This window comes from Drosophila rhopaloa, unplaced genomic scaffold, assembly GCF_018152115.1.
Source record: "Drosophila rhopaloa isolate 14029-0021.01 unplaced genomic scaffold, ASM1815211v1 contig_115, whole genome shotgun sequence".
Classification (NCBI taxonomy): Eukaryota; Metazoa; Arthropoda; class Insecta; order Diptera; family Drosophilidae; genus Drosophila; species Drosophila rhopaloa.
In genome coordinates this window covers 4,967,111-4,994,373 of record NW_025334990.1, presented here as the reverse complement: position 1 = coordinate 4,994,373, position 27,263 = coordinate 4,967,111, and the positions used below count along the sequence as shown (strand labels likewise).

General features: G+C 40.4%; 5 protein-coding genes across 8 annotated transcripts in view; 2 read left to right on the top strand and 3 right to left on the bottom strand.

Annotated features, from left to right (window-relative positions):
- Positions 1-27,263, top strand: part of LOC108053374 (heparan sulfate glucosamine 3-O-sulfotransferase 5) — a 42,194-nt gene that overhangs the window by 6,917 nt on the left and 8,014 nt on the right. For all 3 annotated transcript variants that reach the window (XM_017135999.2, XM_017136000.2, XM_017135998.2), the window contains exons 3-4: positions 10,039-10,068; positions 24,247-25,259. In XM_017135999.2, coding sequence (XP_016991488.1) covers positions 24,910-25,259 — 350 coding nt within the window. In that variant the 5' untranslated portion in view covers positions 10,039-10,068; positions 24,247-24,909. The remainder of the gene's footprint in view (positions 1-10,038; positions 10,069-24,246; positions 25,260-27,263) is intronic.
- LOC108053375 (sodium-dependent nutrient amino acid transporter 1) lies at positions 4,530-7,939 on the bottom strand. 2 transcript variants are annotated; one of them, XM_017136001.2, is made up of 7 exons: positions 7,014-7,936; positions 6,283-6,657; positions 5,949-6,138; positions 5,610-5,892; positions 4,978-5,154; positions 4,809-4,909; positions 4,530-4,749 (listed from the first exon to the last, which is right to left on the bottom strand). In XM_017136001.2, the coding sequence occupies exons 1-7, from the start codon at positions 7,496-7,498 to the stop codon at positions 4,678-4,680; spliced, it is 1,683 nt and encodes a 560-aa protein (XP_016991490.1). In that variant the 5' UTR covers positions 7,499-7,936; the 3' UTR covers positions 4,530-4,677. The 2 variants fall into 2 exon arrangements, with proteins under 2 accessions (XP_016991490.1, XP_016991491.1); XM_017136002.2 differs by lacking the exons at positions 4,530-4,749; positions 4,809-4,909; positions 4,978-5,154 and having other exon boundaries at positions 5,630-5,852; positions 7,014-7,939.
- LOC108053378 (probable salivary secreted peptide) lies at positions 17,601-20,240 on the top strand. Its single transcript, XM_017136004.1, has 2 exons — positions 17,601-17,789; positions 17,848-20,240. The coding sequence occupies exons 1-2, from the start codon at positions 17,601-17,603 to the stop codon at positions 18,016-18,018; spliced, it is 360 nt and encodes a 119-aa protein (XP_016991493.1). The 3' UTR covers positions 18,019-20,240.
- Positions 21,776-22,906, bottom strand: LOC108053377 (elongation of very long chain fatty acids protein F). The gene is made up of 3 exons (XM_017136003.1): positions 22,798-22,906; positions 22,543-22,727; positions 21,776-22,483 (listed from the first exon to the last, which is right to left on the bottom strand). Exons 1-3 carry the CDS (start codon positions 22,826-22,828, stop codon positions 21,920-21,922), a joined length of 780 nt encoding a protein of 259 aa, XP_016991492.1. The 5' UTR covers positions 22,829-22,906; the 3' UTR covers positions 21,776-21,919.
- On the bottom strand, positions 22,990-23,631 carry LOC108053379 (elongation of very long chain fatty acids protein 4-like). Its single transcript, XM_017136005.1, has one exon. The coding sequence runs from the start codon at positions 23,307-23,309 to the stop codon at positions 23,094-23,096; it is 216 nt and encodes a 71-aa protein (XP_016991494.1). The 5' UTR covers positions 23,310-23,631; the 3' UTR covers positions 22,990-23,093.

Sequence of the window (27,263 nt, the reverse complement as noted above, 5' to 3'; positions counted from 1 at the left end):
GTTTCTTCTTTTGCGTTTACGATTAATATTTAAATGTATATAGAAAAACATATTTGTAATAGCCGCCTTTTTTTCTCACTGTGCTGAGTGTGCTTTTTGTTTTTGGCCGTCTGGCTCCCCCGTGGCGCAGACGTCACCATCATTTTGTTTGCGTATTTAGATTTTAATTTGCGATAGAAACTTCTTAATAGGATTTCACTGTCTCGCTGCTTTCACTTTTGTCTCGTTTATACTTGGGTTCTTCATGGATTTCCCTCCTTCCCACTTTCTTGCACACACATGCTGACACATTAGCAGACATGGAAAATATTGTTTCGACATTCCCATTTGGTTGTCAGTTGGCGTGAAGCGAACTCCTTTCCGCCTGCTAATGAAGCTTTAATTTGGCAGCAAACATTTTTGTGCCTATTTAAGTGGACACAGGAAAATGCGAAAACTGATAAGGAGTGGCCGAAAGAAAAGCGAGAGAGAGGTGCTACGATACTCTTAAGGCTTTTAGACTATCCTTGGGTTTCTTTCTTAATTGTTTAACTTGACTTTGCCCCACCCGCTTTTCACCTTTCTTCCTCTTGTGTCCTCTTGTGGGCATCGCGGTTTTCCGCTGACGTCGCTGTGGCTGTTTCTTCACCCAGGTTATCTGTCTCCCTTATCGTTCCTCGCCCACCAGCGTTTACACATTTTTGTTCTCATCTGCTGGATGCGTGGGCAGCTGCTGAATTATGTAATAAGCGTAATTGGCTTTGTCTGCCAGGAGCAAGGGGGCAGATCATTTCTGTTTTAATTTATTGTGACTTTGATAAGCGGCAATTGGGCGCAAGTGACATAAATTACCCAAGACAATACTTCAAGATGAACGCCAACGTGTAAAAATCATAAATAAATAAATTTATGCTGTCTAGACGAGGGGGGAAAGGGAGATAGAGCCAATATCGATTCCATTCATTAGGTAATTGCTTCTTTCGGGCCAAGTCATACATTTATTCAGAGACCCACAAAATAATCGACTCGAAACGAAATCAATGAAAAAACCTAACCAACCGTATTCTGTCTAGTCCCTTTTTCCCGGACTTGAATTCATGTTAAACACAATTAAGTTTAACTTTAAGGGGTGGGCTATATATGGGATATATGATGATGATATTGGGTGGAGTGGCCTGGGAAAGTGTGCAGCTTGTGGCATACGGCTGGTACATGACATGTGGGCCGGGCCATAATGCGGCGACAGATACTCTGGGCTAACACGATAAACGTTTTAAGTCATCGAATCAAGTTGTTGCTGGGATAAAAAAAAAACGTAAACTATTGCTATAAATTCGCTTAGTTGATGCTGACAGCCAGACATGCAAGTTGGAGCGGATTTCCCGCCTTCCCTCAACTCCCACCTCATATTTATAATCAGGAGAAGGATGTGGGGTGGGCAGATCCTTAGAGCAGGACCTGCAATCTGACAAGAGACCAGCTGGCATCTGCTTCCGTCACTCAAGTGTGCTGGATTCGGAGCATGAAAGTGGCTCGCAGGTACGGCTCCATCTGCATCGCATGATGATCATTAACTAGACGATGCTGCTGTGGCTGATGAGGATTTTGTACTGGCTCTACTGCACTCAAGGGAGTTTTGCCTGTCCGGCTGTAGTCAGTCAGCCAAGAAAAGTCCTGGCTCACATGAGTGTCCAAGACAGTACTGTAAAACATGATAATGCTATTTCTGTACTTCTGGAGAGAAAACTTATGTCTTAGCTTATTTTAGGTACGTTCTGATTCGCATTTAAAATAGTTGTAGTTTATACAACTGAAGAGAACATATTTTCGATTAAATATAAAATCTCAATGTTCCTAATAAAAACACATTAAATAGATATTGTTGTTATTGATTTAAATAAGCTCCAAAATATGCATCACCAATATAATTGTTTTATTTTTGATTGAAATAACGATGCCTAAAAGTGTGCTAAGCAATGTTATTTTGAAATGAACGAACTTGGAATTGGTATCTTTATTATGTTTGGTTGTTTTATCAGAGTAACAAATTTGATGTCCTTTTTTCCCTAGGGCAACTATTTGAGAACATTGTTGCACATTGTGCACTGTATTAAAGTGTGGTCTACTTTTCATCGCGTTGACAATGCACTATGGGGAATTTGACCGATTTTTTGGAATAAATTAATAACTCGCGAACTATGTAACATATTTCAGTGAGGTTTTTTTTATAGTGTTCTACATACCTATACACACCTGTTGGAAAAGTGAAAGTATACCAAAATTTTTTTTTTTTTTTAATACAAATTTAGCTCTATATGCTCTTAATTTCCAATTTCAATGTTGTACAAAAAATCATAGTCGTTTTCTTCTTCATAATTATCAACATCTAAAGACTCGTCTCCAGGTTCATATTCGCATAATAACAATTAAATGACTTCTGGTGGAAGAGCAAGCAGCTTATGTTTTCGGACGCGCTTCTTCAAATGATCAAAAGATTGGTTTCTAAAAAATTAAATTACGCGAAAAGTCGCACGAAGCGCACGATGAGACAATATGTTCTGAGTTCGGAATTAATGACTCTACAACATGGATATAGACACTTACTGAACAAAGTTGAACATTTTTTTAAAACTCTATTGAAAGTTTAACTTTCTTTCCAAAACCCAAACGAAAACATCACCTGCTACATTTACAAATTGTTAAAATTGGACGCACATATTAAGCAATATATAAGTATTTTTACACAGAACATACCTTAAGAATTGGAAATCATTTCAAATTTGACTGTCTTACGTTATTTTGTTGCAGAGATAATGATTTGAAAGTGAGCTTCAAAGTTAAGCAAAATGTAAACAAACCATGTGCGCTTGCAACAGCTGACTTTAACAGTTGGTATTTAAATACTAGACTTTTAAGTTAACATTTGCGGTATGTTACCAAACAGCTTGATGTTTTCCTAATACATTAAAACAAAAAAATTGAAAATCGGCATACTCTTAAAAAATACATTTATTCCAAAAAATCGGGCAAATTCCCCATAGTGCAATGGCCAGATCGGACATTTTGGCCATTACTAATAATGGGAGTGGGATGTGTGAGTGGCCCTCTTCCGCCTTCGCTTCTCTGTTGGCGGTGAAAGTATGTCAAGATTTACGCGCATCGTTAAAGCAATGAACAACAACGGCGGCCCTAAAAAGGAGGCACGAAAGAAATGAAAGAAAGTTGTTTGCCGCGCGGAACGTACGTGTGGCATGTGTGTGGGTGTGGGTGTATGTGGCTGTGTGGAAGGGCGTGCCACACGCAAGCGGGCTTCGAAGTGGAATCTCCCGGCTCTTCAGCACTAACGACACGTCAGTCAAAGTCAACACACACTTCAATTTCAGCTGCTGCGGGGGATGAGCCAAAAATTTAACACTGTCGCTTTTTTCGACAACACACAGGCACACCAAAAAAAAAAATATAGCATATAAATGCGCTGTCATATGTGTAGGGCATTGCAACATACTGCGAAAAGTGTAGAGGAAAGTGGGGAGCATGTTTCCCCTTCCTGGATCCCAAAAATTTTTTTGCGCTCTTGCATATTTACTTTTCAACTTTGTCACATGCCACAGACATTCTGATTTGCGACCTCTCTCCATCCGCCAAACGAATGTGTCGAACAGCAGCTAACCGAATGTTTTATTTACAGTGCCCTGCTGCGCTCTAGTCCCCATTTATAACCTTTTTCTTCCTCATCCTTTCTGTCTGTGCTGCAGCTTGTTACATTCTTTCAGAGGGTATTACAATTTGTTGACGGTTTTATAGAAAAAACATCGCATTGTTTCTGAATAAGCTATATGGTTAATCTGCTGTCATTTAACCAAACTAAAATTCATTTAATCAAGAATTAAAGGCTTTGCTAATAACAAGTATTTTGCACAGTCCTTTTTTTCACAAATAGCACATTCGTTTCGTAAAAAAGAATATTGTAAAATAAGTTTTACACTTAGTCAATGAAGTTAATTTTTTTATATGAATATATATTGCATTGTATTTTAGTAAAGCTTAAAAGTTCTGCAGAGTACTATTTTATTGGGTAAATATTTTTTATTTTAATAAAAGTAATTGTTATTTGAAAATAGAAAATAGTACAGTTTTGAAAGAAATTAAAACAAAAATTGTTAAGTACTCAAAAATGTTACCTAATCAAAGGATATTTCAAGGTTCAGTCCGAGAAAGTAAAAGTAAAAGTAAAGTAAAATTTTAAAAAATTGTAACCAAGCAAAATATTAAAAATGTATTTTTCCTTAGAATTATTTATTTTTCAAAGGGTATTCCGAGGTTCACCCCGAGAAAGTAAGCATCTTTTATGTTTTCATTTGGTATTTGTGCATTTCCGCATTGCTGACATGTAAGACATGCCAAGCACACTAACACAAATAAAACTAAGGAGTGCAGCTGCCACGCCCAACTGGAGCTCTAGCTCTGCCCTGGGGTAATTAAAAGTGCTTGCAGTAGCTTCGACTTTCTCATTTCGCTAGCCCAACTCCTTCGGGCAGTTAAACAGTTCCGGCAGAATAAACCAGCTTTTATTTTTGGCTCCACGTTTAATATATTTCACTTTATTCTACCCATTTTCATCTAGCCCATATCAAATAATAATGCCCCTGACTGCCGAGGCCATTACGTATACGCAGTGTTGGGGACTAAGCTAATTTTCTAGATGCTGCCATCCAGCTGAACGTTGGCCGGTCCCCAAGTGTCCGACGGTTTGCATGCGGCACGTACACTCTAAAAGGGGAATATTTCAGAGAAAACCTCGAGAAATCAGGGGAAAGGGGACAACATACCTGCCAGAAGCTGCCAGTCTGGCGACGCTGCTTATAGATGGCATAGAAGGCCCAGCCGGGCAGTTGGACCAGCCCCAAGGCAGCCAGGAAACAGCCAAAAACTGTGACCGGAATAAGAGCAAGGATAACCTCTTTAATGAAAGCCAAGAATGGGTATCTATGGTCTTACCGTGAGCCAAGATGGGATAGCCCACACCTTTGTACTCCAGAGCGGACATGTCGAGCAGCATGTAGATGAGCACGGCGGTCATCAAACCAGGCGTGATAAAACGCCAGCACAGGCGCCAATACCAACCGGTTTCAATGCCCATCATGAACTTGATGTCCGCGCAAAAGCGATTAACACCTTGAAATACAAAAGATTTAAGAATGGGAAAATCGTTATTGTTTTCCGGGGAATGTTGGGAATTTAATCTTATTATATGGTTGTGCTCAGGATTTAACGAATTCTTCAATTAGTAAAATCAAAAGAGTGCTTTTTAATTCAAGAATGCAGGTGGATATCGATAAACCAATGCAGGTGGATAAAGATAAAGCAAGTAATTTACGGGAATCACTGATTGTAGACATGAGCTTAAATTGGGCTTATAATAATGAAGAAAAATCGAATATGTCAGTTCAAGGATGCCATTTATGGTTGGGACTAACCTGGCAGCGCTACTTCATTTAATAAAAGGTAGCTTAATTCTTAGTAAATTGTTGTGTGTAGGCGAATGATGTTTATGCATACATTTTCCCATATTATAATATGGTTGCATGAAATGGGAATCGCACAAATCGCATAGTTACATATCAACCTACCATAAATCCAAGCAACTGCCACCAACTCGCCAATGGCCAGGATCAAGGCGGTGAAGGATACGCCGTAGAAATCCACAAGGTTCAGGATAAACTGACCACCCGGGGTCATGTAAACAATGCTCACGGCGAAGCCTATTACGGCTAGACCAGTGGCCAGCTTCCAAATGGGCGGCGAGCGTGGCCCAAATTGATCCCGGACGACGCGCAGGATGCAGGAGCCCATGCCCACAGTGCTGCCAATGCCTAGGACGAAGAGCATGAGGAAGAAAAGGACCGCGAACATCTTTAGGTAGTTGTGCTTTAGGGCGCCCATGGCGCTGTAAGTTCGCGATAACTTACCTGTGGCACATACTCGAACTTGGCAATGGCCTCCGGATACGAGATGAAGGCCAATCCGGCGCCGCCCTTCACCACGCTGCCAATATCCGTGACTCCAGTCTCACGGGCCAGATTCCCCAGAATCCCGAAGGTGATGCAGCCAGCAATTATGGATGAGCAGGAGTCCATGGTGGTGATTATTACAATGTCACTGGGGGAGAGTTATTTATGCGAAAAGTTAGTGTGAGGGAAAAACGATGTAATTTACCTTGGCTTATAATAGCTGGTTTTTTGTCACAAAAGCTTAGAAACTGGTATCTAAGAAAAAGCACAAGGTTAAGTACCCAAAACTTACTTGTAAACATTCCGATTGAAGTTGTTGTAGCTTGCGTAGGTGATCAGGGTGCCAAAACAGATGGCGAGGGAGAAAAAGACCTGGGTTACAGCAGCATACCAGACGAGTGGGTTCAGCAGCTCACTCCATTGTGGCTTAAAGAAGTATATGATGCCGTCGATGGCTCCTGGAAGAGTCACAGCTCTTAGCAGCAAGATGAGCAGCACCACATAGGGAAATACGCCCAAGAAATAGGCCGCCTTGCCACTGCTTTTGATGCCGCGAATTAGGACACCACCGATAATAAGCCAAGCCACTGCCAAACAGGCGACCAATTGCCAGTTGGGGAGTCCCACTCCATTGTCAATGTTGGGCACCTCATGAAGGATCTCACGTCTGAGAATGGAAATGAAAAAGATTTCTTGTAGAAATACTAACTAAATAATTCAGACTTAATAGTCGTCGACAAGGTGTTTTTAATTTTTAAAAAAAATAAATTCCAGATCCATTTTAATCTGTCCAAGAAATTAACTTATACAAAAACGCAAAAACAACAGCTAAACTGCATTTAAAAAACTTCACATTACTTGCTTCGATGATTTAAATCCTTTGCACTTGTATTTTTTAAATATACGTGATATTTGTTTAATATACGTTATATATTTTGAATACGTCAAGCTACGTATTTTTAAAACTTAATTAGACAGTCTTAATTAGTTGTTAATGAATTCCGTTGTTTTCGTGGAACTCACTCAAAATATAGCTGCGCTGGCGACATCTTTCCGCTGCTATTCAGAGCACTTCCGTCATGGCAATCACTGCCCCAGCTTTCCCAGCAGCGACTCCACGGCAACTCAGAGCCGAAAGAGGCCACCAGGAATCTCAGAGTCAAGGCCATAATACTAGAGTAGTACGTAATGGAGGCGGCTGTGGCCAGGACCTGACCCACAGCCACGCCCTTGAGCAGGGGAGCTATATCGAAGGCCTTGACCACGCCGCGACCCGTGAACTGGCCCAGGGAAATCTCCAGATAGTAGACAGGACGTCCAATTACCAGCAGGGCAATCAGATACGGAATCACAAAGGTACCACCGCCATTCTGGAAGGCAATGTACGGAAAACGCCATATATTGCCCAAGCCGACGGATAAAGATATGCAGGAGAAGAGGAACTCCAGGCCGTTGCCCCACTGCTCAGCCGGCTTTTCCGACTTGGTGGAAATCTCTAGCTTCGTCATTTCAGAGAACTGTGCACTTTGAGATGGCGCGTTTAACTAACCGCAATCGAGATACCCAGACGCCTTGAAACTTGGAAACCCAGACTGCCAGAGACTCAGATGTTTGGATTCAATGTCAGCCCCTCGCCACAAATTCTGTGCGGTTGATTATCTAGTTTGGGGCAGTCTGGGGCTGTAATCTCGTCAGAAATAGCTCGGAACGCATCGTGAAATCAGTCTTAATTGGCACTAATAAAAGGTGCTAAGTGGGATGCAGATGGCAGAGACAGAAACGAACTTAGAATGAGAAACAGAGACACTTGTGTAGAGATCCATTAGAGAGATCGTGTTTATTGACCGTCCTGACCGATGAATAAATTTGTAAAGGGGTGAGAATGATCAGCTTGAATGAAAACAGGCTACGTAAATTGAGCCAAACTGTTAGAATTCAAGAACCTACGACAAATTGTGAAATACGGAAGCCAGTTGAGTTAATCTAGAAAGATTGCAGTGAGGTGTGATTATATTTAATTTAATAAAAGTATGAAATTATACTGGTTACAAAGATTAATATTTCAATCAGAAACTTTTGCGCAGCCCTTTCAAAAGTTATTTATCAAGTAATATTTATTTCCAAAACCTACAAAAAGAACCTATGAAATTGTGCAGTAAGTTTGCAACTATTTGATATATATATACTATATTACCACTAGTATCTTTCCTGCTCTCGTCTGCCTGACAGCTTTGGAAAGTTTTTAATAATTTTCAAGAGTTTTCTAATTAACATCCCAGGCAGGCTGCATCTGAAGTTTGCAGAAGAAGGAAGTGGGCCAAGAAAATAAAGGGGAATGGATGGAAAGAGGGTAGGTAAGGGAGTGGAAGATAGTCGGTTAAATGCCACTGAGCCGGTTGAGTGTGCCATTACGGTGACAATTTTAAATGGGTTTTTAACAACTTTTGCAGATTTATGGCAATTAAAAGCCTTTGATAATGCTGATTGCCTCCGGCTGCTCGACTGCGTGGGCATTGCAATCCCTGGTAATTGACTCTAATGCACATCAATGCCCTTTTAACAGATCTTTTCGCTTTCGAGGCTTTCACGGTTTTAAACTTTGATTGGGACTTTATGAAAACCTTTTATATAACTAAATGTAGCTTTTTTTACAGGAACATGGAGTTTTTATTGATATTTTTGTTATTTTGATTTTTTAAGCCTTTACATTTGGAAGCTACAAGAAATTACCAATGTCCTTAGCTTAAATTTACTTCAAGAGTAAATAAATAGACTTGTATATCCGCATTGTTAAAGGGAACCCATTTAACAAATTAGCTAGAAAGGTGTATCGATTGTGTCTAAAATATTTTGGATTCCAAAAAGCGGACAACCGTCCATTTTCCCTCTTAAGTGCATAGTTAAAGCATGTTTATTCGAAGCAATAAAATATATATAAATTTTTACGCCTTAGACCGAGTTATGGGTATTTAAATACAGAATAAATGAATATTTTTTCCATTTTAGAGTGTTCCGTTATTTAGTTGATTGTTATTGGACTACTCGCACTTGTTTTTATGGTTTTCATACCACAAATTATCGCACATAAATTGCCATTAGCTGGGCAGAAAGCGAAGGGGTGTATAATTTCTGGTTTGTTCTCCTGGTGTTGGGTTAATTAAAGTGCAGTGCATTAGCTTGTTGTGGGAAGTGCATCGGGAAATGGAGGAAAAGCGGGGAGGAAGAGCGGGCTAACTAACTTTAATTGCAGCTGTAAAATGTTGTTACTTGCGCACGCAGATTTCGAACGAGCGGCAACAATGGCAGCGAAATGAGGCAAATAAAATTGGGGGAAAAACTTTTGCGATGGCACAAGCAGAACGCATGTGTGTGTGTGTACGGCAACATGTGAGCATGTGTGAGTTTCAAGGATCGATAGAAGGAGGGAAACTCGAAGCTCGTTTGCGGGCCCATTAACAAGCAAAAAATGAGCGCTGCAATTAGTTTTCCCTTTCTTGTTCGGGTCCTAACTCAGCCCACTTGGTTTCCGTTGGCATTCTCTTGTTTCGGTTTTCCACCTAACAAGTTTACTTTTAAAATTGATTTCAACGGACTTTGTAACAACTTCCGTTTCCGCTTCACCTGCCTATGTATTGGTAATCCACCCACATTCACTCACATGTTTGCCCTGTTTAAGTTTCGCAATTTTCCATCCAATCAATTTCTTGTTGCTCTTCCGTCCCTAAAATGTCACAGCCTGTCAAATGCCAGGTTTTTTCCTTCTTCTCTCTCGTTTAGCTCCACTATGTTTAACTACAATTTCATTGAGTTCACATTTAATTTCAAATTAATTTTTAATCAACTTCAATTGAATTAAAATGCGTTGGCTGCTACAGCTCGCCAAAATGAAACTTTTACCTTCAAAAACTGCACCTCATTCCCCGCGATCCTCAAAATAGTAGCCCTGCGGTGGTCTGGCTGTAAATAAATTAGCCTCATTTATTATTGAATCGAAAATGCGTTAATATTAATTATAAATTACGTTTCATTCATTCCATTTTCGTTGCAGGTGCGACGCCCAAGCGGAAATTAACTTTCGGTGAGTAGAGAAACTACAGAAACAAGTACTCGAGCAATGTGTTATGCTAGCTTATGAGTCGACTACGTGTAACTGGGTAAATGGGCGCCTGCTCTTCATCCCGTACGCAACCCATTCCATCAATCTTGTTACAGAGAAAACAAAAAGTTTTAGCATAGCTTATGTACTTAAATTTACGTAAGTTGATTTGATATGTTGTGCTAACAAAAAATATGAACGTTTAAAATTTACTTAGTTTAGCACTTAAATTTATGTAAGTTGATTGATATTTTGTTTAAGCCAAGAGTATGACCGTTAAATATAGTTTTTCCTTAAAAAATTTATATTGTACTTATCGATTATTTAAATTATTTATTTATTATTATTTTTAATTGACTTTTTCTTTAATTTTGAATAGTCTTTAGATCCATATTTTTATTCTTTCCCACTTAAAGTCAGTTTTTCTAATGGTAAATCGATGATGATATTAGATTATGAAATGTCTTTACGTCTTTAATTCTTTATAAGCGTTTAAATTGATTATCAGCGCCTTTTTGCTTAGTGTCTAACTTGAATTTAAAGGGTTTAGGGCCAGCAATCTTTTCAGCTGCTGCTGCGGCTCCCCTTGTTATTTGTTTCGCTTAGCGCGTGCCTCAATTATGGCCAAGGTAACATCCACTTGAATGCATCGCGAAGGGGCAACGGAGGGGCAACTGCTACGGCAATGGCAACTTAGTTGCCCCAGCCAAATGTCAAGGGAGAAGGTGGAAATTGGGAGACAGGGAGTCAGGGAAAGTCGGACGGGAGCCCAGGTGGAAACTCCAACCAAGTGTTTAACCCAGTTCGCAGTTTGGCGCACAGCTCCTGATCCAGGTTTAGTGGCCGCCTTTGTTGCCATTGTTGTCGATTGCCGCTGCTTTCGGTTTGTTTCGTTGTTTGCCGCTTGTTTGCTGCTCTTGCACTTGCGGCACGTAATTGTTGCAGTGCTTGTTATTTTGCCGTGGCTGCTGGAAAAGTTATTAAAATGAAAAAGGCAAAAGCGAATCGATTATGCCGGATGCAGCAGCACAGCAGGACGGAGAACTCTCACAATTGCGCCAACTTTGCCATATAGAAACTTTTATTTCGGCATCAAAAAAAAAAAAAGAAAAAAAACACAAAATCCAGGGAGATGAAAGGGAAGTAGAGAAGAAACTTTAAATTGACATCGAATGGCAAAACCAAAAGCTGCTGTGGCAATACCTAACAAAAGTGAAAAGTTGTCGAAAGTTTTCTTTTCCCAAAAATGATAAGTCAGCCCCCCCAACAAGTCACGCACGCTTTTCGATTAAGCGCAGATACCAGATAGCTAAAGACAAAAGTCCGATGGAAATGGACTACGGGGCGTATGAGTAACAAGTTTTTCGTATGCACGGCCAGCAATGTCTATGGCTTTGTGTGTAATGCGAGTTTAACAACTGAATTGTTGACTGACATTTAAATTTGCCAACACAATTTGCATTTCTTTCAACTCTCCGCCTGTCACTTTGTCGGGGGCTTTGTGTGTATGGAATTTATGCAAATAATAAGCATTTCCTTTTGGGTGTCTCCATTACTTGCTTGGCACGTCTAATTTCGACCAACTTTTTGGGTGCCCCCATGTTCGTGTTTGAGTTGGCAAACAAATTTCAATTGCAAGTTGGGGGAATTTCTTTTCCTTCTTTGACTTTGATGTAATTTAATGTGGCATTTGGCTTGCACTTTGGCTTTGGTATTTGGCCACATGTTCTCGTATCCTGCAGCGGCTGCAATTAAATATGAAAAGTAATTTTCATTGTTAGCCAAGGAAAAACTGGCACAGCTCAGGACTGGAAATCCATTCGTTTTCGCCTTATCTGCAGCTCCCCGTTGACAGCCAAAGAAAATGGTCCGGAAAAAGCACAACCAAATGCAATTTGCATGCCAAGAAATAATTTTATAGCTCTCTGAGTCTGTTTTTCTTTCTGCAAAAAAATAGCAAATTCAAGGAAAATGTCTTTGGCAGCTTGTGGGACGTACTTAAATTCAACTTGACATCTTCAGGATTTGCAAATTTCCGCCCTCAACAAGTGTCGCTTGAGCAACGCTCGTCTCGCTTAGCCAACGAATTTCTGCAGCGTAATTGGCAGTGAAAATCTTTGGCTTGCCCACCCGGCGTATGCGCAATCTCATTGTCAATCGACAGGGACGTGGCACACTGGCCGAAAACGATGGCACAACTTGAATATTTTGTGCGCATTGCCTTAATAATAATTATTTACCAGCTTTGGCCTGGCTTTTGGCCAACTGTATAAGCACAAGCTAAGAGGGCCAATGCCTCTTGTGGCTTTGACAGCCGACAACTGACACTTGAGGCGCCCGTTAACGTCGTTTACCATATTTACGCTTTAAACGTTATTTATTTGCCGCCCAGGCTGCCAGAGGAGTAAACTGCCGCCGCTGTCAGCTGCGTCACTCAACTTTGATATTGTCAAAATGTGGCACGCCCAAAGTGTTAACCAGCTGCAGAAGACCCAACACGATCTCCCCATCGTAAGCCCAAATGGGTTATGGATGAGAAGTGTGTGGAGCATTTTCGGGCAGATTTTCCCGGCTTTAGTTAAGGCGGCAATGCCGCACTAAGTGGCTTTTTATCAAATGTCCTTAGTGCCCTTACACACACACACATGCATGCCGCTTGTTTGGCTTTTGTGCCATCTACGTGCGGATGGACACGGGCGGTGGGGGCATGGTCAGTGGTGGCACTTAGGCATTGGAGAGCCTAAAATAACAATGATTAAATGTAATTATAGGAAGTCCACCGCCCCCTTTTGGCCTCCTCCCTCGGGGGGCAGCGCTCAAGTCTAATTACAATTGGGTTTGTTTTTTCCCGGACTTTGGGGGGCGGAGAAATGTAGCTTGCGTGGGAGTTGGCCAATTTCGGGGACCCTTGATTGTGTGAAAGCCTGTGTGCCAGCGTCAAGCGTGAAAAGTGCCGCGAGAACTACACCAACATGTTCGCCAAGAGCACCCAAAATGAAGTTGTTTGGGAGTTTGTCCGCTCGGCGCGTCGCTGGCCATGTTTGCTCTCTGTCTCAACTTGTCACTAACAAAAGCGCGGCCAGGACCTCTTCCTGAAAAACTGCTCACTGCGAAAAAATTGTAAACCAAAAGTGAGCAGCTGTTTTGCTTTTTTTTATGTTGCAACTTTCTGCTATTTGAGTAAACCACTTTTTGTTAAGCCCTTTTTTGATTTTGACTTTTAAATGCTGAAAACACATAATGTAGCAGATGTTCTTACTACGATTATTTATTTATGCCAACAGTTTTTATTAATAATCAAATAATTTATTTTTCTAATTGTTCTTTTTTACTGAATTGCTAAGATAGATATTTCAAAATTTGGTTTAAAACTTAAACAAATAAAAAAAGGTTTGTCAAATAAATGTACACTTAATTTAAATATTTTCCCCAAATTTTATTTGATTGGCAACAAAAAGGCACATAATTACAAAAATTCATTTTTATTCATATTGGCTAATTATTTTTTTGAAAAGAAATCTTTAATCAGATGGTAAAATTATAAGATACAAATTAACTACTGCGGCTGTCTTTTCAAAGAACACAAATGAAAATGAATCCACAGCCATCTAAGATCATTTTATTTAAATATTTTGAACGTCTGTCCTAAGGACTGTGCTTGTTTCTTGCTTTTACTTAAAAAATATATGCTTAAGTAAGATAAATATTGGGCAATTAAGCTTTTTGTTTCTGTGCAGATGTGGGTGTAGTTGTGTTGTGTGCGTTTCTCGGCTGCCGCTGCCGTGGCCTCTGATGTTGCTGCCGTGCATTGTCAACAGCAACACCAACAATAACAGCAGCAGCAGCTCTACTTGATTCAATGCACAAACAAGGTTCGTCCTGCCACTCTCCTCTGCCCATGCCACGCCCCTTTCCCCTGCCCCCTTCCATCGAGCGTAATTACACGCCATGTCTGTTCCATTCAGCCGCCTCCTCCCCCTCCCCCTCGTCCCGCCCACTCCCGTTTGATGTGCGTGTTTTATTTCGAGTGCCATTTGTTTTAATTAAAATTATTTAAAGCGATTTCAGCTTGAAGAGCTTCGACATGGCGACGAAAACCCGGAATTTAAGTTCAGCACTCACCACAATTTCGGTTGAAACGAGATATTCGAATGAAAAGACACGGGTTCAAGTGTCGGGGTTTTGAGAAATTGTTGCTTTGAGAGTAATATGAGATAGAGTTATCCAATTTATCCAATTAGTTCGTGACCCAAGGGAACGTGCAATAATTGCTACAACACAGTTTAAATGCCAGGTTAAGATTAAATTGCAAATTAAACAAAAACAGATCTAAAATGTAGCTTCAAACGTTTTGCACTTTATGTAATATCCAATTGAGGTTCTTAAAAAAAGAAATATAAGAGGTTGTGTTATTTTTAAAATTTAATAAAATGAATCTAATACAATTAAAGTAATTAATGCCACATTTGTAATTATATTTTTAATCCAAGAATAATCGAAATTCGTGTTTTTCATTTATACCAAGTAAAGTTTCTTTTAATAACAACAGTTACAAATAACAGTCATTTTTAGCAGGTACTAAATGGTGCTTTATTTGCGTATGCAAAACATATTGTGTACTTTTTATCCGATTTCAAGCTCAAATAGAAGACAACGTAATATTTATTGTCATTGTGTGTTTGTGACTCTTTTTTGCATGCTGCCCTGCAGCTGAACTTTATTGTCCACCTAAATTTCGTTTTGCTGATTTGTTTGCCAACGAATCGGTTTTTATTTGTGTTTTTTGCGGTAAGCACAAGCACAAGCACAACCACACCTACATATACACCTACACCTACACCTACACCCACAACCTATGCCCTAACACACAGGCAATATCAAACGCAGCTATAAGAGACACTTAACAACGGTTCCTCGGCCATTTTGTTTGTGTTACTGCCATTTTTTTTGTTGTGGTTGGTTGTGCGTTTGTTTGTGTACATAAATGAGAAAAACCAACGTGGCAACCATAAAACACACACACACACAAACAAACACACACATAGAGACATTCTCATGTTTGCACAATAAAATTTCAACAATATACGCGACAGGGTCTTTGTACTTGAGTAAATTGGATCTGTGCAGCGGGCCGTGAGGGGGGATGTTAAAATTAAATAAATATTTGCCTTAAAGCCCGCTGCTGCGGCTTACAAACCGAAACAAGACACCCACACAGCGGTATTTAAAGCAGCCAACCACAACAGAAACAGAAACCGGGCCGAAACAAAAGTCTCGAGTCTCAGAAATCTTTGCGAAAGTATTTCCACTTGGCAAAATAGCAGACGGTGTGGGTAAGTGGGGTATTTCCCTGCCCCAAAGGGTTCATTCATGAGCTATAGAAGTCTGAATCTGGGGTTTTTTTTACGACGACAGCTGTCCACTTACAATGGGTGTACAAGTCTCCTTCCCAGACATTTACTCATTATATTATTGCAGAGTTTATTTTTTACCAATTATACTTCTGTGGCAATAATTAAATTACACAATGGAAGTTGGGAAGTAAAGCCCTTTTAATTAATAACTAGGATTATTTGGTATTTATTAGTGGTATAAATATTTAATGACTGTCATATTGGCACTCCTAATAACAGTTAATAATTTTATTATTAGGGTTTTTTTATCTAGCCATTTAATATGAATATGAGATATTTCTTTAATAGACTTATAGTTATTCTTATACTGACATATCTAAATTAATTAGTTCCTTTATAAATGCTAAATAGTTCATTTAATTCCGCATAATTAGTACTTCTTGCTTAGACTTAGTAATCATTTATTATACCCTTGCAGAGGGTATTATAATTTTGGTCAAAAGTGTGCAACGCAGTGAAGGAGACATCTCCGACCCTATAAAGTATATATATTCTTGATCAGGATCACCTCCTGAGTTGATATAGCCATGTCCGTCTGTCCGTCTGTCCGTCTGTCTGTCCGTCTGTCTGTCCGTCTGTCTGTTTCTACGCAAACTAGTCTCTCAGTTTTAAAGCTATCGAGTTGAAACTTTGCACACACCCTTCTTTCCTTTGCACGCAGTATATAAGTCGGAACGGCCGGGATCGGCCGACTATATCCTATAGCTGCCATATAACTGATTGATCGGAAATGCCATAACTCTGCTGTTTGTTAAGTTAGGAAGTTGGGACTCTCTATGGGTATTATATTTGGCCAATCAATCCGACGTACCAAATTTCATAAGGATCGGCCGACTATATCCTATAGCTGCTATATAACTGATTGATCGGAAATGCCATAACTTTGGTGTTTGTAAAGTTAGGAAGTTGGAATTTTCTATGGGTTTTATATTTGGCCAATCAATCCGACCTACCAAATTTCATAAGGATCGGCCGACTATATCTTATAGCTGCCATATAACTGATTGATCGGAAATGCCATAACTTTGGTGTTTGTAAAGTTAGGAAGTTGGAATTTTCTATGGGTTTTATATTTGGCCAATCAATCCGACCTATCAAATTTCATAAGGATCGGCCGACTATATCCTATAGCTGCCATATAACTGATTGATCGGAAATGCCATAACTCTGCTGTTTGTTAAGTTAGGAAGTTGGGACTTTCTGTGGGTTCTATATTTGGCCAATCAATGCGACGTACCAAATTTCATAAGGATCGGCCGACTATATCCTATAGCTGCTATATAACTGATTGATCGGAAATGCCATAACTTTGGTGTTTGTAAAGTTAGGAAGTTGGAATTTTCTATGGGTTTTATATTTGGCCAATCAATCCGACCTACCAAATTTCATAAGGATCGGCCGACTATATCTTATAGCTGCCATATAACTGATTGATCGGAAATGCCATAACTTTGGTGTTTGTAAAGTTAGGAAGTTGGAATTTTCTATGGGTTTTATATTTGGCCAATCAATCCGACCTATCAAATTTCATAAGGATCGGCCGACTATATCCTATAGCTGCCATATAACTGATTGATCGGAAATGAAATAACTTTGGTGTTTTTAAAGTTAGGAAGGTGGGATTTTTTATGAGTATTAAAAATGCATCATATGAATAATTTTGGAGAATATAATTTGCAGAATATTCTGCAAGGGTATTTCAACTTCGGCTCCGCCCGAAGTTAGCTTTCCTTTCTTGTTTTAGTTTTTACTTGTGCTTATATATTCACAGTGTTTTATGTTAATTCTGATTGCGTGTTTGTTTTGTGACCGTAAGCATTAGCAGTAACTGTTGTATATATACACCTTTTATTTTATGAATTCAATTAAAAAAACATTTAATGACAATAATATCACTATTTATGAGTCATACATATTATTTTAATATTAATCAACTCAATGGAGTTATGAGTGACAATGAGTATTGTTTGCAGTACCTCATTGTTCGTTTAAAGAAATGGTATCCTAAAACAGATGTGTGAAAAGAATAGGGGACTTTTCAAGGCGCAGAGTCAGCCTATAAAAGCTTTGAATTAAGCCAGAGTTAACTCATTTTCAAAAATGAAAATTTGCATAATATTGCTGTTGATATCACTGTCCGCCCTTTCCGAGGCCGCGGGGCGTGGCCGGAGTCACAGTGTGACTTGGGGAGTCAGAACCTACAGGGACATGCACTTACGGCGGGAGATCATCACGGAAAAGTCCAAGTTCCTGCGTGTGGTCACAAGGGATTATGTGTTCAATCAAAAAGTTGGTTTTCCCTTTGCTTTTAGTTATTCTCTCTAACAATTTCAATGTTTTGCTTTAGAAACTACCGCGCACCATCACCCAGATAGTGATTACGGATCAAGTTAGGGATGGAAATGGGGGCTATGCATACTTAACTGCCGGTGGACCGCAAGCCACTTATGCCAAAATCCATTTGAAGAGTCAACGCAACGAAGGTTTCAGCTTCATTATTGACATCTATGGCATTTAATCAGGAATTCCCCTGCTTTTAATTATATTCCACTCTATATTACACTCCCTACAGATAGTTTGTTTATTTAATGCACAGCACATATTTACATACTGAATATATATCCGCAAACATACTTATATTTCTGAATTTATATGAGCATACAATTGACACAGGCCAAATGAACTGCAGCTAATTTGCAGTTGGCGAACGGTACAAATAGGGCTACTGATTGATCTGCGGTTGGAAGGTTTAAATGTTGGTTATTGGAGGGAGCGGGGATTTTGAACTTAACACTGACACAATGTGATAAAACTATAATGTTCTAAAATTGAGGATAAATCAAAGCAAAAAGGAAAATAACTACTTTTTTCAATTGCGAGCTAATGAAGAGAGCGTTGGATTTTTACTAGAGGTTTAATATTCCATCCATATTGCGTTACGCCATAATGTTATCATGAAATCTTTACTTTCCACTCAATACTACTACCAATAAACCCAAGATATATATGATACAATTAATATCAAAAGTCATCACTAGTTTTTTCTTTGCTTGGGGGAAAGGCAAAGGCTCAACTTTGAAGGTTATACGCAAAGTAAGTGATGAGTTGTGGGAGGGGCAGTTCCCACCACTTGTAATTACCCAGCCATTTCGACTAACGAGGCGAGTGCAATTTTCGGTTGGGCAAATGGGGAAAATATAACCCGCAAAAGCCTGTGAAACCCTTGGTAGGCATTCAGGCAGGCCCTTTGCCATTTAGCAAATGTCAGGCACTTAGCCTCGCAACACCCCCTAAACCACCAGAAAGCCCTAAAAACCACCTCCCATCCACCCATCTTCGATGCGATGCCATCACCCAGTGTGAAAGTCAAACAAATCCAATCAATGTTACGCAGACACATATGTACATATATATATATATCTTTATATCTATGGATGTACGTATGCCTGCATATATGCAAATTAGCTGGGGTTATAAAATGTAATGTATTGGCTGTATCCCTCGGCTAAGGGAAATCAACCATTGATGCGTGTATATATGCGGGGATGTGAGGATACCATCAATCGCAACGAATTAAAATTTTATTATGCCATATTCCCCAAACGAGCGGAGAAGGTCGACGCTCGTATCTTTTATGGTTTTCGAATGTAAATGGTTTTGTCTCCCAAGCAGCCCAACAAATATGGGTTAACAGGTCCTCTCCGCTTGGCCTAAAGGTGCAACGAGTTGCAGTTGTGGCATTTCTGACTGACGGGCATTTTGCATACAAGAAGGGGGATGGAGGGGATGGACGAATCTCACGCAGCACCCTTTGGTGACCTCAAACGCCAGTCAATGCCAGAGCAGCACCCTATCATACCACCCAACCATACAACCACCCACATTTAAAACCAGGTGAGCTGCCATTCCATGGAGCGATGTAGCAAACCGAGAGCCATACATTATGCAGGTTGTTTGTTATCGTTCGATAAAGTGTAAATTATGGGAAAGTTGCCAGGCAGCCAGGTCAGGTCCCCTCGGTATGCCACTAGAAGGAAGACCCATGACCATGCTCATGCCCATGCCCACCTGCCTTTTGCCATATAATTTCTGATATCTGTAATATGTGTCTTTTGTGCGTAGTGTGCTCAGTGGTCTTGAAGTTTGCATTGTTAATCGAAGAAATGGCATTTGCATACTCGCATTTGAGTAATTTATGCTGAGCTCTGGAATGCTTTTTAATTGCCAGCCCAGATGTTCGATATTCAGGGGCTGTCACAGGCCATGGGCCATGGGAAATTGAGTGGAAACATCTCAAGGACTGACAATCGAAACTGGAGGGTCTTATGCAGATTTCCGTTTGACTTTGCCGCTCACACAAAGCAAAGTGTTGACCTCAGTTTTGCTGCCGTCATAGTCATTTCCTTTCCATTCCCTCAATGGCAACAAAAGACGTTTCGTCGCCTCGTCTCGTTCATTTCACAGCCAATTTTGTGCATTTTTTTCGTCCTTTTCCCGCTGCATCCTTGGCTTTTTTCACCACTCATGTCCCTGTTGCCGTTTTTGGACCTTTGTCCTGCGTGGAAAGAAAGTGTGAAAGCAGCAGGCGAACGGATTTCTGGTCCCGTTTCACCAGGGACTTTTGTTTTTCAATTGCCATTTGCCATATTTGCAGCAATTGTTTTCGTTTTCTTCAGCAGTAAATGTGATTGTAGCAAGTTGTATGTTGTATGGTACTATGAACAATATACACTGGGGAAAACAACTTTCAAATAATATAAAAGTAGTGTAAAAAAAAAGCTGGCTGAAAAACGGAACTTTTTTGCGTATATGAAAGTGTTTTTGGCTTTTGCATTGGCTAGATTTTTATGGTTCGAAAACGGTTTTTATTCAGATGCATAAACTATTTCTAGTAGAATAAGAAATCTCTTTTAACTAAATTCGGTGGGAATTGATATGGATGTATGGTTAGATTTCTACCGAATTTGGTTGAAAGGGGTTTTCAAAGCACCCCTGATAATTGTTATAATGACTTCAGTTTTATAAAGGTTTTTACTTAAGTCTTTTAAGTATAGGTGACAAGAATAAAAAAAAACCGCTTTATAAAGAAAGTTACTTCGGAAACAATTGTTTTTCGACCCTTAGAGCACAGTCTTTACTTCCGAAGTTTTTTTCTCTGTACTTACAGTGAATTTCCGGCTTAAGTTTGACTAGACTAGTGTAGCAGACTTCAGCTACGGTTATGGCGCCTCCGGTTTGTCCTATCAGCTGGGAAAGCAAGGAGCAGCACAAATGGGATAGGATAGAAGCTTGTTATGTGCAGTCGCTCGTTGGGAAACACACACTCAGTCGCACGCACTTGTTAGTTTCCTTTGGTTGCCTCTATTTCTTATGCTTATCAAGCGAAGCTTTTCCAACGTGCTAACAAACGAGCAAAAACAGCAGAAAAGGAGAAAAACCTATGGATAGAGTGCGGTGGGTGGCGGGGCAGAAGTTGATTGCCCGGAGTTGTTTTTCCGGCGTGCAGTTTCCACTCTGTCGATGCTTAAATGGCCCAGCTTTGCGATCCCGTCACCGGTTATCCATTCCCATCTTTGTCCTTCGTGAACATAGAATAAAGATCCAATTATTTAAAGACCGTCTTGTCATTAAGGTATTAGGTTAACTTTGGATAATACTTCTTAATACGCCAAGCTTATTAGCATAATATGAAATATATTTTTCACCATTGACTCTTAAATAAGGTGTTTCCTTGGCAGCTGCTTTCCACTTAATGGCATATTAGTAACTAATTGTACACTTACAAAATCTATACGATTACCCACACTTATCCATATGGAGAAAGCTTAAAGCTACAATTCGGTGCTCGTAAACGGTCATAATACTTAAGACTTACAATTTCTCTTTATTTTACATTTTCCTCATTCTCTTTGACTTTAATTCTTATTGAAAAAATTACAGAAGAGCTTTCGAAAATGTTCCACTAGCTTTTAAACGATATGAAAACCTTGAGCCATTCAATTGAAAATATCATTAACAGCTGAATATGTATTATTTGTTTGTGTAATAGACTCGCCGCTATTATGAAATGCTTAATTGGGTTTTTTTCCTATAACAATCTAGTACTTTTGTTTTCATTTTGGTTTAACTTAGAGGTATACCATAAGTCCAATATAGTGGAATGTTATTTAAGCTGATACTAGATTTGAATAATAAGCGTTTTTAGCCATCATAAAAGTATTCTTATTTGCTATGTTTTTTAAATATTATCATGTCCCAATGATAGACAGTGCGAGTTTCAGACAATATCATTTTATTATCAAATTTAGTTAACATATACCTAAGACTTCTTTTTAGGGCGAACAGCGAGTGTTGAGTTACGCGGACTAATCGTATGCGCATATATATTTAAGGGGTACAAAAGTAAACTTTAGATTTAGCTACGATTGTTTTGACTTTGGTGGTCGCAGATAGGCCTGTATATAGAACTTTCCAAACAGATAAAAGAAGACAACACCTTGCAGCATGTTTAAATGGAGAATACCATGAGGAACTCCACAATTTGGTGAGAAGAATCGCACGTATGTGGAGTAGGAGAAGAGCAGCAGGAACTGGGAGAGCTGGGTTAATGTTATGTATTTCTTCCACCAAATATTGGACCTCACTTGGGGGTATTCTGAGGACAAATAGTAGTAGAAATACATCACCGTGTGGACCAGGGAGTTTAGTAATCCAACGGAATTTAAGTGCCCGCCAGTGCCATAATATCGGGTCAAAGCGTAGCTTCCAAAGGACATGAACACATGGTGGTAGATATGCAGGAAGGTGACCTGTTTAAAGCTCTTTCGCAGGATAAAAAACACAGTGTCCAGAAGATCGAGCACTTTGTTGACCAGATATGCGGTATGCAATACCCTTTCTATCTGTTTGCGTTCGTGATCCTGGGGAAAACTCTCCATGCACTGCAAATTGCAGATACGCGCTATGAATAAGTAGTAGAAGACCTTAAAAAAAAGACACATAAATGAATCGATGCGCCAATTTAGTAAATGTTCAAGCTCACCGTTCCAAAGTAGATGCCATTGTAAAGCACCTGAAATATGTTGTAGACCTTCAAAACTATTTTCAAATCATAAGGTTTCCGATTCTTCATAAAGATCTTGCCCAATTTAAAGACAAAAAGCAAATAGGCTGCCAAAATCAGTAGAATAGGCCATGGTGATCCAGCCAGCGGAATGGGGTTCGGATCTGGGGATTTATTGGAAGAGATTGCATTATATATTTTATCTGTATTAAAATAATTAATTGCCGAACCCACCTGCCTGAGGAATGCGCAAAAATCGGAGCATCGTTAATGGGTGATTGTAGATTGAGGGACCACTAGTTACTGTTTCAGTTGTGTTAAGACATTCCAGTCCGTTTTATCGGAATTGGACAAACCAAATCAAATAATGTTTTATTCATGTATTTGAACTGCAGTGTCCGTCACACATTTCCAAATGAGAGACCTAACACAAACCGCTCACTCTAATCCCACTCAACTGAGACCGATTAAACTCCAGAAAGAGAACTACAATTTATTGCTCATTGCTGTGTGCTCTTACCATTGACATATTATTGATAGTTGAAGTTGCGGAGTATGACCATCAAGGATGTGGAGAGTTGCAGGATTATGGGAAAGGAGCAGCAGAGATTTAGCCACATTATCAGTGTGGTTTTTCCGAAGAGTATGACGAACTGAAGGAAATTAAGCTTGGTAATATACCGCTTCCACCAAAACTTGCTTTTGACATGTGGATGCCAAGCAACCGCAAAGAAGTAGGTGTACATGACTATGTCCACAAATGAGTTAATTACTTCCCTCTGAGAATAATTCCTTATAAAACAAAACTAACCTCTTAAAAACGCGTTTACCAAATCAAATTACACGGAATTCATCAAAACCTTACAGAGATTTTAGACCAACACATTGAACCTTCATAAAATCAGGACCCACTTGTAAAACAGGCAACAAATAACCCAAAACAATCATAATCTATGGTAAAGCTGTGCCAAGCATGGGCAAATGCACGAAATCTGTTGAATTCCAAATATTTATGAGATATTCCGATACAAGGAACAAAAATACATCCACTAGCGACGAGTTCATGGCGTTTCCGTGTCTTCATCCGTGGATTACTACTGAGGCACACTTTTGCCATTCGCCTCTTTATATACAAGTGCTCTTACACCAATGTATTCCTATTTCAACCACTGGCTGCCCCAAATCTCGATTCTCCACTGGGGAAATGACACCTGATTAGCTATGCTTTTGCATACACTAAGCTATTTCTGCAGCTCAATTCACTGGACACGAAACGCACTGCTTTTGAATTTCTAATTTGGATATTCTAATTCTCCTGAGGGCATTGCACTGATACAGTCGTGGGTTTGCTGCAAAGGTTTCTAGTCATACAAACGAATGGTGGCTAATCAGAAATGAAATTTAATACAGTAGGAATCAAGGTCGCAGCCTAAATTATCAAAACTAGAGCACGTTTTTCGTTAATGGAATTATCAGAAATCAAGAACCCATGGATTTTAGAATTTTATTTTATACTATTTGCTTATTTTGGCTACGCCTTTGGAAAAGAAAAATATATAAGCCGAACAGAAAATATATTAATTAAATATCAATTCGGTATATCGTATATATCGAAATTATTTGCCAAACCTACTTTCGCCTTGACTTCTCTGACCAATTTCTTTGTCTTGTTTATCTTTTCAGAGGTTGGAAGCGTTTTCGACAAACAATAAACAATGGCGCTGGGCAACATCAGCAGCAGCCAAAGTCAAATCGGGCGAGGCCATTACAGCTTTAATCCCAGAATAGGGACCACATCAGCAGCAGCTATATCAGCAACAGCAGCAGCAGCAGCAACAGCAACAACAGCAACAACAGCAACAATAGCAACAGCAGCAACAGCAATAGCAGCAGCAACAAATCTAATTACAGAACAACAATAAGGTCAGGCCCTGGTGCCGCTGATGATGATGATGTTAGGAAACTTCCGTTTTGTTTGCCCGGGCGGAAATGAGGCGCAATATGTCGTCCAGTCACTGGTTACCTTTCCAACTTTGTGAATAGTGACCTCGAACGGATAGAGCTGAAGGAATCCCAACCTAGCGATTGCCTGGAATTTAATTAAAGTGCAAAAAACACGAACCGGAGTCCGGCGAGGGTCGAAACAAAAGAGCAGTGCCCCAAAGGCGGGCGTGGCGGGGGTGGCCCATAAATCTAACCACCTCACCACCCACCACCCACCATCCACCACCCATGCTGCACGTTGCTGCAATCGAGCTGGCCCACGTCTACTGGCCAATTAGCTGCTGCAACAGCCGAGAGCGGCAATCGTTTCGGCTCCATTGAACGCGTACGCCTGCCTCTCTGATGACTGCCGCCAAAAGACGTGCGGGCAGCAGCAACAGCAGCAGCAGCAGCAGCAGTAATGGCCACGAGCAGCACTCCCTGCAGCAACATCTGCAGCAGCAGCAGCAGCAACAGCATAGTCAGCAGCAGCAACATCAGCAGGCCCAGCCACACGAGTACCAACAGTTGCTGCAACACCCGCACCATCACTACCACCAACACTACAGCACCAACAGCAACAGCAATAGCAACAGCAACAGCAGCAACAGCAACAGCGGCAACAGCAACAACACACAGCAATACCACCAGAGACAGCAGCAACATCAGGCGACATTGCGCGATTGCTCCGTCAAATTGCCGCTGGATATCCTGTGAGTACGGCCAACAAATCATTTTGGGCTCCAGTGTTCGAGTGGGTTTTCCCTTTTGCACGTAGCCGATAAGAAGGCCACCAGTCAGCCCCAAAAAAGGTCAAGCCACTCAATCTCCCCTGGGAATCTGGGATGGAGATAGCCGCACGTCTGGCTGGCTTAATAAAATTTACATTTTAACAACGCGAATGAAAATTGCATTAACTTTAACGGGACAACATTTGCTCGATTCGATTTTCCCACCCACTGCACAGAAAAGCAGCCCAGCAAAATGAATCAGAAAATTATAAATATTTACCCAGGCGAGGACTAAAGGGGAGGGGATAAAAGGAGCGACTAAGAGGCGGAAACAAATGTAGCCTTTCTGAATGCTTAGCGCTGGCAAAAGAAACTTATTCCAGTTTTGTCAGGATTAGAGCGACTGAGCCTGTCTTTAAAGCTTTGCGCTCGGCGGGGATTTGGCTTAAAGGCTGCCAGCCAACCTAGAAAGTGTGTGACATCAGCAGTGTAGTAAAAAGGAGGGGAACGAGGAGGGGGTGCTGCGTTTATGCAGATCGCAGTCAAGTGGCAGGCCGCCTTGTGGGGCAAGAAACGAGGCCAGTCGCAGCCCGGCTGTTGCACTCCGGAAAATAAATTAGGAACATTGATTTGGATGACTAAAAATTTGGATAAAACTTTTTATTAGGCAATTAGACTCACAAACAGCCTTAGTTTAAAATAATTTTTGAATCTTTAAATTTAAATGGCTTTTAACGCAAAATATTGAAATATTTTTAAGTCAACTCACAGTTCGCTGGTTATCCTTCTGGCCATTTTACTTCCATGGTTAATAAAGCCAGGATAGAGCTTCAAATTAAAAAAAAAGTTTGATAAAATACGATGAACCCTGCGTCAAGAAACCTTAATCCTTTTCTTTAGACCAAAGAGTACTGTTCAACAATTTGGAGTTCTTAATGAGGTGTACATATATAGACCGGATCGACTATTTGCTCTACGGGGTCTTAACGGGGATGTAAATATACTATTACCATCTTACTTTAATAGACTTCATCTAATTAAAGTATCATCTCTAAATAACAGTAGAACGATGCTTAGCCTACTTTTATTTATAAACTTATTTACGCGGTAATGGACATTACCGAGTCGCGTACTTAGTAGAATTAGTAGAAACTATATTGTGTTGAAGTTAACAAAATTAATACAGGATTACACATTCTTATCAACTTTATTAATGGTGCTAATTGTTTTAGTTTAGTTTCATTCGAAAGTTAATCGATTAATGTAAGATCGAGGCTGTAAATATTTATTTTCAGTGTCGTTACTGCAGCTGCGGGCTTAAAACGGGGTAAGGAAAAAAAAACAACAGCTGGGAATATAAAAAGAACTTAAAGCGTGTCGACAACTAGCAGAAAAGGAAGGGGGTGTGGAGAGGATTTGGGGGGGGAGGCAGGCTGGGAACGGGGGAATGGGAAGTGGCAGGAAGTCGGTCGGTCTTGCTCTGAGGTTGCACCGTGCGCCACAAACGGCGCCGTCGAGTGAAGTGCCTCGACTCCTTGCGGGCCTGCAGCCCAGTGTGTCGTTACTTTTAACGAGGTGTCGCATGCGAAGCTCGCGGAGGAAACTTCAAAAGGGGGTTTTGAGGGGGGAGGAGGGAGTAAGCCACCAGTTGCCACACATTTCCAGTGCCATGTCCTGCCCTACTCTGCTATCCTTTGCACCATCCCCCCCCCACTCCATGTATATGAAAATGCACTTAGCCGCAGACTGGCAGCAGCTCCTTCTGTCACCTGCTAATGCCACCGCCATCGCCCAGCCCCTTGCACACGCCCCCCACTTTTTACCGCCCAGCTGTGGCATGCTGCAAATGAAGTCATCCATTAGGCCACGTTACGTATACGCCTAGTGCGCTGCAATGTAGTGCTCATAATAATGCTGCCAGTGTTTGTTGCGGTCTAAGCGGAAACGTTTATAATGGAATTCGCTTAGGCCCCGCCGGACGTGGAC